A 12,145-nucleotide genomic window follows, 5' to 3' on the forward strand; every position below is an offset into this window, starting at 1 on the left:
CCTATCACTAAGGGGAGTGAAGGTAGAAATTTATAGAGAAAGGTGAAAAATTGTTAGATAGCTACCCTTCTTAGATTTTGTTAGATAGGTCCATATGAACAACCAGTTTTACATATGAGGTACACATTCAATATGTAGTAGTTCAAACTAACAACATCGTTTTCACCTAATTAACATGTTCGATGTTCCTCATTTATATTGCACTTGGTAACAACTTCCATGCTTACTGAAACTTGGTCTGACTTGACTTCTCAAACGTGCATATGACAGGAACTGTAAATTCTTTGAGATCTCAACCACCACCTAGGGACAGGCAACTTTGGCCAAAGGCCTAGCTCTTGTAATTGACTTCAAAGAATTTAGGCAACTTCGGCCAAAGGCCTGCTCTTGTAATCGTCAAAGAATTTTGTATCAGAATAAGCCGCTTTAGTACAGCGCTATCCTAGCCAGTTTTATATCAGAATAAACCGCACTGTAGAGACACGAGAGCTGAAGTGGTTGATACAGTATGTGCAATTCAGATTGGAAGACATTTGTGGAATGGCTTCTGCGAGTCCTGGAAATGGCAATTGAGCGCCATAAAAATAGCCAGTCATTGTTAGTTTTATGTGATTGTAAGATTCCTACATAAATTGGATTCATGAAAGACGGTTTAACTTGAATGACGAAATCTAATTAGGAGGGTCTTCATCTTTTGCTAGACTTCAAATCAAATTGTTTGCAATGAAATCTCTGGAGTAAATACCAATACTGCTTATTGTTCTTAAATTACATCTCCTAAAATAATAATAACAACAAACTAACAAAAATAAAGAAGAGAAGTACTTAAACCAAGAACAAATGAGGGGACAGACATAATTTAACTCTTTCATGAAATCAAGGAGAAATCTCACGGGGAAAACTGTGGCCGCCAAATATGTAGGTGACAATCAAGTTGGGATCGGCAAATATTTCTCTAGGAAGTTGTGTTCACTGCCTCTTTTGGCTGCATTGACAGCACCAGTTTTTGTTGTGGCTGCAAACAAGAAAGAAGTGATACCAAAATCAAGTTAATGAAAAAGAACAACAAAAAAAAAGACCAAAGAAAATGATAAGCTCCAGCATCTTACAGCGGCCAACTCTTCTTCATGCTTTGGTATGAATGCGGTATCAACTTTGCCATTTTTAAAGTCCTGTTACACAGAATGGAAGAGTCTTTAGGTCATCTAATTTTCAGGTTATGTAGAGATGCAACATATATTTATCTGAAAGAGCAGTTACATACCTCAATCTCCAATATTAGTTTGTGATATTCGATGGTTGTAGGAACCCCTGCAAAAGGAAGAAAATGTTGAAATAATCAACAAAACAGAAAGGAGGGCACTACTGGATCGTCAAATGATTTAGCGTTTTGTCTTGGTTTGACCATATTTTGACTTAAGGAAGGGACTGTTTACCTGTAATAATAGTGTCATTGAGAGCCCTCTTCATACGTTCAATGGCCCTCTCCCTAGTTGGAGCCCAAACAATAAGCTGAAATAAAGGAAAACATATGAACAAAAGTGAGAATCAGTGGAAAAAATGTCTAGTAATTTTCGCAAGGATGTAGAAACTCATTGAACTTGCATAGATAACAAGTACACCTCAAATACGATGGCAATGGTCAAGGGTAAATAGAGTTTAAAAACAATTGACAAGTAATTATTCAAAAAGAAATTCAATAACCTTTCCGAGTAAGGAGTCATAGCTCGGGGGAACCACATAATCAGGATAGACATGGCTATCCATTCTCACGAATGGCCCTCCAGATGGCAAGTATGCTGTTATCCTGCCTGCTCAAAATGAATTAAAAACAATATTAGCTCCATGAGAAAGGTAATCAAAACTCTGGTGCGGCTAATTTTAAGCTATCAAACCAATAAAACAACCCACACAGAAACCCATGCACATATATCCCCTAACAAGGGAGCTGTTTCAATTTTAAACGAGAGAAAATATATTATATTAATCTCTCGATAGACAAAGGAAAGAGAGAATCAGAGTACTATGGCATCTTAAAATAAAACGAAAAGAAGGTTACAATCGTATATTTCATGTTTGAGCTTTCCGTTGGCAGTTGAGATAAAGTCTACTTTCCATTTAATCATCAGATGGAGGAAATGTCAGAGGTATTTCTGTGCAGCAAGGCACTGGTTACACCTCGTGACACACTAGAAGCAAGATTGAAACAAATAAAACTCTTTTTGCTATTTTCATCTCTACTGTGTAAACATGTATTAAACAACTGAAACATACCAGGTCCTGGTCTGAATCCTTTAAATGCATCTTCAGCATTAATACGGCATTCTATTGAATGTCCTCTGAGTACAATCTCTTCCTGTAGACAAAAATCATTAAAGGTCATGAACTGTGGCAAATTCAGAATAGAGAAAAGGTTTTTGAAGTGTAGACTGAAGATAATATTTAAAAAAAAAAATTACCTGTGTGTAACGGAGTTTCTCTCCCATGGCCACACGGATTTGTTCCTCAATCAAATCAACAGAAGAAATCATTTCTGTCACAGGATGCTCCACCTGTTATACCAAGAAATAACTTTTTTGACTCATAAAAATGGCAAGGAAAACTTATCATTTTTATATATTTTTTTACAAGGAATCACATGTGTGATTTATCCATTACCTGGATTCTAGTGTTCATTTCCATGAAGTAGAAATCACCTCTTTCGTCCAGCAAGAATTCAACAGTTCCAACACCAATGTAACCTATAGAAGCAGCAGCTGCAACAGCTGCGTCACCCATGGCTTTTCTAAGCTCTGGGGTCAACGCCGGTGATGGGGCTTCTTCTAATAGCTTTTGATTCCTTCGCTGTTAAATAGATTTATGACTGTCAGTATAACTTTTGCCACAAAATCTAGCTTCTTATGTATTCGTTAATAACTAGACATTTTCACCACAGCATGCTCAGAGCCACATCATTAGGGTTTCGAATACCTCTGAGGGTGTCATGATATTTAAGAAAACAACTATTTAACCATAAGAATTTTAGTAATAAATCTTTGTTTAAGTTAGCCTCATAAAACCTCAAGTTACCTAACTTTTTTTTTATCAAGAAGAAACTACAAAATGGCAAGGAATAACTTTTACCTGGAACACAAACTAAGTCAATAAGGTTTCTGGATTTGACAAACCAAGTAAAGAAACAAAGACTGATTTTACCTGAATGCTGCAATCACGCTCCCCGAAGTGAACAACGTTACCGAACATATCCGCAAGAACCTGTGATGCAAGGTATTCATGGGTAAAACACAAGCTTAAACACTGAATTTTCAAGTTGTAAAGAACGGATGACATCAACCTCAAAATAAACATTTCTTAATTAGTTACCTGGAACTCTATGTGTCGTGGATTTTGAACATACTTCTCCAAATAAACTCCATCATTTCCAAATGCTGCACCAGCTTCACTTTTTGCTTGCTGTTCAAATAACACACAGTGCACGCAAAGTTAAATAGATTAGCAATATGAACCAAATAAAACTATAATCTTGCAAGCAAAATAACAAATTATATCTTGTATTCTGACCAATCTCATTAGATTGCATTATTCAGGAAATCTCTACAATTCACCACAGAACCGTTCAATGGGTTCAAACGGAATAAAGGTTGATTGGTCGAACAACAACCTTAATGCAAAATCGAGATTTTATAATTTTAGGCAAAATGCTTTTCCTGAAGACAGAATTGTGTTGAAGGAAAACTAAGTGAAATATGTTTGAAGGACCTATATTGTTGGTGGGTTTGAAGGTCAAATTCAGATAATGACTGAATTGTCAGAAATTTATGCCTTGCAACATGTATATCTTGTTATCGCGGAGAAAAACGTGCATGTGTTAGTGAAGTATAATGTATCTTTTACAGAAATACAAAAAAATAGGTCCTTAATACGAAGCAAAAGATAAGATGCATCGATGTAGCTTCATTTCTTTTTCATGCAAAGTTGAAGCAAAGTTAGTAGGAGTATTAAAATAGAGAAGAAGTAACAACACCAAGCTCCAGTGACCGATTTAGTAATAAACAGTACTAAGCTCCAGAAAGTACCTGTAATAACTTGACAAACTCCTCGGGTTCTTTTGCGAGACGCATACCACGTCCACCACCACCAGCAGTTGCCTAAACAAATCAAAACGAAGGGTAATATGGATAAGTTTTAAGCACTGATAACTCTCCAAATTACGATAAAAGATTCACAGAAATTTGCGAACAGTAGTCTTATAGTCTTTACATTTAACATGGCAAGTTATCAACAAAGATTCGGGCAAGCTATTGACATTCTATTTAACAAATAAGAAAAATGCAGATTTGAAGATTGAAAGTGCCTCTCTCTCTAAAGATACGGCTCTATATTAGTTGAAAGATGGAAACTTGTTCTTTCCTGATAATCATTAAAATGGAGATTACAAAACAAGAAAAGAGATGTGACTATACCTTGATCATCACAGGAAAACCAATTTCATGAGCAAGTCTGATTCCCTCCTCTGTGCTCTGTAATCAATTAACGCATCGGCCAGTCAGAAAAGAAGTACCATAACTTTTAATAAATAAAGCATAATGGATCCTAAGATTTGCCAATAAAATATCCTGATCTTAAAATGCAAAGGTTTACTTTATCACTCTCCAACAATAAGCATATGGATGAATAAAAGTAGCATCTCATCTGATACCTGTAACAATCCATCACTTCCAGGCACAGTTGGAACACCAGCTTTCTTCATTGTTTCTCTGGCAGTAGATTTGTCACCCATAACACGAATGCTGTCCGGCTGTGAATAACATGAGATATCAAGTCTTTAATGAACATAGTTAATGAGATGTTAATATCCATCCAAAACAGCACACAGTTAAAGCAAGTGAGAGAACAGAGAATGAAGGTGATGGTGAAAGTAAATTTGTTCCTCCATTTAATGCTTTACTCATGAGAGGCTAACATTTTCAGCAATTTCTACATATTGATCAATTGTACTTACATTAGGTCCAATAAAGTTGATTCCGTGTTCTCTGCACATTTCCACAAAAACAGCATTCTCAGCAAGGAATCCATATCCAGGATGCAGCATGGTACATCCACGGCTTATAGCTGCAGAGAGAACATTTGGGATCACCAAATACCTGTAAGAACATGTAAGAAGGTACATAAATTGCAGCACACTGGGTATGAGAATTAAAACAAAACCTTAAGAAAAAAAATACATGCACCAATATCTCCTCCAATAAACACAAACTCGAGCTAGAAAATGATAAAACTGTTAAGTGAGTGCAGTGTTGAAGAAAAATCTAACAAGGCTGACCTACATAATTCAATGTGCTAGAGAAAACATGTCATTCTACTATTCTAGTAATAATACGACAAAAGAATTAAAAAGTGATAAAATACGGAGGTAAGATCCATTGAAATGCTTATATTTACACTAAATCTTAACATTTAGACACTATTTTCTTCATAACACCCAAATAAAAACTAATCAGGAGATACATTATATGTAACCTTACCATCTAACGGTTTGAATCTTAACCTGCTCATAATTAGTTGCTATATTCAAGCAGATAGACTGTAAGGTTATACAATATGAAACGCGCTGAATTTTTCTTTGGTGCGAGTGTACTGAAAAAAAAAACATTCTACAAAAACACTAGCTCCTAACTACTTTTCATTTGGGCACTTTCCAGAAAATAGCATCAAAATGTCACGATGGTGTCGACCTAAGCATTAAAATGGATCATATCCCAACAAAAATAAAATAAGGAAATTTTACCACGGAGCAGATAAATAAATCAAATTCAGAACATCAGAGTGCCTAATACTAGGTAGATGTATCTATCTGAAATGCAATAGAGAATTTACTGGCTACAAATATGAACTTCAGGATAATGGAGTAGAATAAGAGACGAATACTGAGGTCACTCACGATTGGTTACTAGGTGCTTCTCCAATGCAAACAGCCTCGTCTGCAAGCTTGACGTGCAGTGCATCTTTGTCTATCGTTGAATAAACTGCAACACATGGTATGCCCATTTCATGAGCAGTTCGAATGACACGAACAGCAATTTCACCTCTATTTGCCACAAGAATCTTTTCACCGCGACATGTCACACTCAATGCTCCTGCACGTCTTCTTGACTTTCTGCTTAAATGACTGGCTTGTACTTTCTGACTAAGAATCGCCCCACTTCCAACCATGAAGCCACATTGTGAGCTCTTTAAACTCTAGAAGAAATAAAATAAAATAAAAAGGTAAATTCCAAACCATCTTGATATTAGTTAACAACCACACGCCTAACTCAACTACCATAAAAGACACCCCACATAATCCTTTTATTGATACTAACTAAGGTAGTTTCTCGCAAATCATGAATTACACCACATAATTGAGGTACCATTTCCAGTCTTACTTGGGCAAAACCAAAGTGATTATTAGATTCCAAATTGCTCAAACCAGACCACCATTGAGTCAAATTCTCAAGAATTTTGCATTATCTACTCTACCAACTAGGTCAAGAATCAAGTATAAAGCCAAATGAACTTTTCAAGTAAAGATTAAAGACATAAACAATACAAAATTACATAGAGATTCAAAAGAATAGGTTGAGAGATGCGTAACTGTAAGTGCATTAGTAGCTACTAATTTACGAGCTTTGTTATTATTAGATGATCCAAAAGAAATGTCTCTTGAATCAGATCTGATACCTCCCAAAACCTTTCCTGTAAATTCAAACACCAACAAAATCAAAATCAGATCCCAAACTCAAATAAAACACCAAAAAATTAGGATCATTATTTTACCTGAAGAAGACTCAAATCTTTTGGAATCCAAAGAAGTGGAAGATAATGAAGTTGTGGTTCCAATTCCTTGTAAAATCGTCGCCATTTTCTTCTACTCGGGAGATTCAGAATGAGAAAGAAAGAAGAGAGTAATGTGAGAAAAGATGAGAGAGATAGTTTTATTGATGTGGGAGATGAGAGAGAAGAAGAAGGCGGAGAAACTGAGGTTAGTTTGTTTTTCGTCAGTGACTGTTTATTGTGTTGGGTGTGAAGTAGTTCGAATTTTTAGACTTGAGAAAGGTTGGATTTGGCGATTTAATTGAGAAACTTTTTGAAACCAGCATTGTGTACTACTAACCAATCCCAACTAAAACTCAATGAGTCAGCAAGAAACACATCTTGTTACAGGTGATGCCAGGTCTCATCCGTACCTCGTTTCTATCATCCTTTGGGCACATGTCAGACATTAGATTTTGCCATATATGCATTCCCTATGGGTATATGTGAAAGTGCCAAACATATATGACTATATAGGGACGAAGCTAAGTAGAGCTTAGGGGTGGTCCCCGTCCCCCCTATTTCTGGTTAATTCATTGGTGATCCCTTATAATTCTTACTAATTAAAAAAAAATCTCTTAATAAGTCCCTCCTAAATAAATTTTATTTTAAATTCGCCCCTCTTATATGGAATTTCTGGCTCCGTCCCTGTGCCTATATGTTAGGTATAACAATACACGACAGACTTTCCAGGGAGCGATAAAGTGTCCATCGCTAGATGGTCAAACAAACGCTTGTTGGTCATTCCAGCGCCAGCGATGGTCACTATGTCGCTCGCTGACTTGATCATCGCTTATCATTTCCTCATCCAACGGTTACAATTTTTCCCGTCTATAAATACCCAATTTCAAACTTATTCCAACTTACACCAGAATTTCTAAATCTCTCTAGAATTTCTCAATCTCCAATTCTTTTCATCACTCTTCCAATTCCTCAAAGAGCATGGCCGATAATACGAACATGGTTGAGTTCGTAGCAAACCAACATGCTGCCGAAAATCAAAGAGTTGTTAATCGTTCCAATGTGCGAAGTCGATTTAGGAGGCGAGTACCAAAATTTACTACTGAGGAAGATGAATGTATTTGCAGGAGTTTTGTTTCTTTTACCGGGACTTTATTCGCAGATGAATTTAGTCCCCAAACATTTTGGGAAATGATTTTTGGGAAATTTCAAGAACAAACAATGAACCCCAACAATCGTGATGTTTTAGGGCTGAGTCATCGCTTCACTACAACCATAAGGAAGCTATTAGGTATGTTGCTTTACTTCAACAAGAAGCTCCAAACATGAGGGATGGTGAAACCATGATGGAACTATGAAGAAGGTGTCGTGCGGAATATCGTTGCATCTACGAAAAAGACTTCGAATTTGGAAGTTGTTTCGAGATTTTAATAGGGTTGCCCAAGTATAATCCAGTATTTATGTTTTAATTTCTTAACTGTCCACTTAAGTCTAAGTATTAAGTTTTAATATTTGTTTTAAAATGCAAGATTGGATTAAGAATAGAATTAAGCTTAATTTTCAACCATACTCGTCAAATTTTCAAATTCATTAAATTTCGATATAATCATTAATAGTCATTTTACAAGACATAAAACTAGACAATAATAATTTGAAATATATACTTTAAAAATTAAATTTTGGGACAATGTTCTTCATCTTGTTAATCTTCTTCATTTCACAAAACTTCCAATCCATGTGCTCATGAACAGAGTTTTCTTTGTTTATCTTCTTCTTTGGCTTCAAATTTGTTTTGCCTTGATTTTCTTTGCCTTGAACTTTTCTTTGCCTTTTCTTAGTTGCGGTTTTTGTAATACCTCCATCGATAATGTCCTCACTTAGCCACTGCGGATATCCGGCAGTGTGGGGTTTTCAACAAGCAACGCTGTGGTAATCCAGCATCAAATTCCCGGATGGTCACCCATCCCTGGATTACTCCCGCCCGAGCACGCTTAACTGCAGAGTTTTCTGCCAACTCTGGAGCCAATTGTGCTGAAAAGGCCTCGGTGATAGGAAATGACAAACCATTACTTATATTCCATTCGGCAACCATTGCCCAATATCGGGGTATTACAATACCACCACCTTAAATGGGAGCCGTCCTCGGCTCCGAAATATGTACACAAGCCCAGATCTCCGACGTTCCCTGCCCCTCATGAGACCAGTACCTGACCTATCGCGTCCAGCGTACTCTCTCACCCTCGGCAGGTGACCCGTCGTCGGCTCTGATACCATTTGTAATGACCCGTCCCTCTACCGATACTGTCCCCACTTAGCCACTGCGGATATCCGGCAGTGTGGGGTTTTCAACGGGCAATGCTGTGGTAATCCAGCATCAACTTCCCGGATGGTCACCCATCCTTGGATTACTCCCGCCCGAGCACGCTTAACTGCAGAGTTTTCTGCCAACTCTGGAGCCAATTGTGCTGAAAAGGCCTCGGTGATAGGAAATGACAAACCATTACTTATATTTCATTCGGCCAACCATTGCCCAATATCGATTACAGTTTTGACTTGGTTAATATCCAAAACTTGAAGACTTCTTTGCTTTTTACCTATTTCTTTATAACTATCACGTATCTTCTTAACGGCACCTTCAAGCACTACTCCAGAAAAATCAAGTTGCGCTGCCGAATCAAGTTGGGTTTGAAATTGTGTCATTTGGAAAAATAGAAAAAATAAATTAGATTGAGAAAGAGAGAAATAGAGAAATTAGACTGGGAAAGAGAGAAATAGAGGAAAAAAATTACACAAAAAATTTGGGAATAGTTTTGAGTTTGAAAATTACCTATTTATAGGCAATAAAGAACTAGCCGTTGGCGCTACACTCAATGTCGAGCGATATGAAAGGTAGCGCTGGCGATATTATCAATATCGATCGCTACAAACTCTGTCACTCAGTGGTTTTCCCATAGTGGCCCAACTAGTTTGCCATGCCACCTAATATGTCAAACAGATTTTTTTTGCACGTGCATCGGAATAGGCCTTAGAAGCTAGAGTTTTTAGAATCTCAAAACAATAATTTGGAACCTCCTACAGCCAAATTAATTATGATTAATTTTGATGGTGCTGCTGGAGTCAAAGACTATGCGTGCAGTGCTATTGCGAGAGACAGTAAGGTAGGGTTTCAAGGTTGTCAAAGCAAGATCTTAAATTCTCCATTGTAATAGAGGTAGAAGCTTATGGGGCATTGTTGGGTAAGAAACTGGATCTTACCAAGGGTTGGAGTATGTTGTGCTAGAAGGAGACACTTTGAACATCATCAATGCTCTAAAGTACAGACATTTTTTCCTTCCCATAGCGTATTCAATATATTGTTAGCGGAATCAGAGATTGTCTACCTAAGTTTAACTCTATTGAGTTTAGATTTGTCAAAAAGGAGGCCAATACTTCGGATGTGTAGTTATCTTCTCCTCCCTCGTGTATTCATTCTCTCATTGAGAGTGAAGCTTCTCCTCATTTGTAGGTTTTCTGGTTTCTTTTTTTCCATTATTTGTTGTATGTTCCTTCAAAAAAAAATGAGATATATTTGTAATAAAGTCATCTAATATGGAAGATAGGATGTCATTCCTAGTACTTATTTATCGAAAATGTAAAAGTAATACATTAAGGTGGGATAGCATCCCAATTAAGAGTGCAGGCAAATTTTTTTGCTTGTTTTGCTAACTTATCCGTTATTATACTAGGGAAATTTCAGTAGATAGAATGTCCAGATTTACCCATTTTTACCCCATAATTTTACTGCCAAACCAAGGAAATGGATGGACAAAGGCTAAAATATAAGAGTTTTCTCATCCATTCTCAAATTGAACCGATAATCTTAACATAAGATGATCGGTGTTAACAAGGATGACACTCGGTTGACGGGACGAGGATCGTTTCAAAGTGAGCCGATGGGCCTCAATTGAATCGTTATCGGTTAGGTCAGTCCAACGGTTATCATATAAATTCCTATAAATTCAATCAATTTCAACTCCAAAATCACACATTCTTCACCCTAAATCTCCTATAATTTCTCTTTCATTTCTAACTAATCTTAATATAACCAATACCAGTGCCTCCCAAAGTTCATGGTACGAAGTATTCTCAAGAAGAGGATTTAGATATTTGAATAGCTTATGTTTCAAGAACAAGAGAAAGTTTGTATGGTCATCAAAATATAAGAGTTTTTTTTCTATTTTTGGCAGATATTTTTGCAACGTTCGTTTTAGAGACGGGAAACACGAGTGGGTGCGATGCTATTGTGTTATCACATCGCTTTCAAGTAATAAATCACGACGTTAACCAATTCCAAGGAATGGTAATGCAGTTTAATCTCAACAGAAGCAACAGTGAAACTGAAGCTGGACTGATACAAAGAACTCTCACGACACGGCAGTCAACTAACGGAAAAACTTTTGCTTTCAAAGCATGTTTCAAAATTCTTAGATAACATCACAGGTACAACTCGTTCTCTTGCCCGGATGCTCCACCACCAGCAGGGCAGCAAATGAGGATGTTAATGAACGAGTTTTACAATTTAGTTTTATATGAATGATAACTTAGTTGAACTTTCATATAAAGATCTTGAAAATTCGGTTTCTCTTATTACAAAATAGTTTAGAGATCTTATCAGAAATAGGAATAAGCGGTTCTCAAGAGAACGTCCTTCATCATCAGCCAAACCTCATAAATGTATTACTCTTAAGAAGGATAATGATGAGAGTGATGAAGAGGATATGCCTCAGTGCTTCAAGTGTAAAGGTTTTGGTCACTTTGCTAATGAGTGTCCAAATCGACGGAAATACACTGGCAACAAGGGTTTTGCTACAACTCTTGATGAAACTACTGATCATTATGATTCAATAGCTAAAAAAAAAAAGGTTCTAGTTAAGCACTTCTAGCTGAAACAGGAAATCTTGATGAGAGTAGTGATACTTACATCAATCTTAACAAGCTGTTTGAAGATCCACCATCTATCACGTTTGAGGATATAATGGATTTTTCTCCTTCGAAAAACATATTACTGATCTTTCGAAAACATCTCTAATATATCCGACAACTAAAACTAGAAGTATTTCTGATCCTATTCTCAGACGATCTTGTCCTTATTGTACTATTGAAGGTCATGAACTTCAACAATGCTTCAAGTACAGTCAGAAAGTGAGGTATGTCAATTAACTACAATGGAGGGCGAGTCGTTTGATAAATGTGCTTAAATTCTTTCAAAAGCCAAACCAAGCTAAGGTATGTAACTTAGTTTACCCTTTATCTAAAAGTGTTATTGTTCCCGAAGAAAAGGTTATTTCAAAGG

At 36.7% G+C, this 12,145-nt stretch overlaps 1 protein-coding gene across 1 annotated transcript; it reads right to left on the reverse strand.

Annotated features, from left to right (window-relative positions):
• Positions 1 to 657: 657 nt before the first annotated feature.
• On the reverse strand, positions 658 to 7,207 carry LOC113290096 (biotin carboxylase 2, chloroplastic-like). Its single transcript, XM_026539626.1, has 17 exons — positions 6,817 to 7,207; positions 6,635 to 6,735; positions 5,942 to 6,240; positions 5,003 to 5,144; positions 4,700 to 4,798; positions 4,464 to 4,520; positions 4,077 to 4,148; positions 3,364 to 3,453; positions 3,196 to 3,255; positions 2,659 to 2,844; positions 2,460 to 2,552; positions 2,275 to 2,356; positions 1,705 to 1,811; positions 1,437 to 1,512; positions 1,265 to 1,311; positions 1,110 to 1,172; positions 658 to 1,015 (listed from the first exon to the last, which is right to left on the reverse strand). The coding sequence occupies exons 1-17, from the start codon at positions 6,899 to 6,901 to the stop codon at positions 956 to 958; spliced, it is 1,719 nt and encodes a 572-aa protein (XP_026395411.1). The 5' UTR covers positions 6,902 to 7,207; the 3' UTR covers positions 658 to 955.
• Positions 7,208 to 12,145: the final 4,938 nt, after the last annotated feature.

Source organism: Papaver somniferum, chromosome 6 (assembly GCF_003573695.1).
Source record: "Papaver somniferum cultivar HN1 chromosome 6, ASM357369v1, whole genome shotgun sequence".
Taxonomy (NCBI): Eukaryota; Viridiplantae; Streptophyta; class Magnoliopsida; order Ranunculales; family Papaveraceae; genus Papaver; species Papaver somniferum.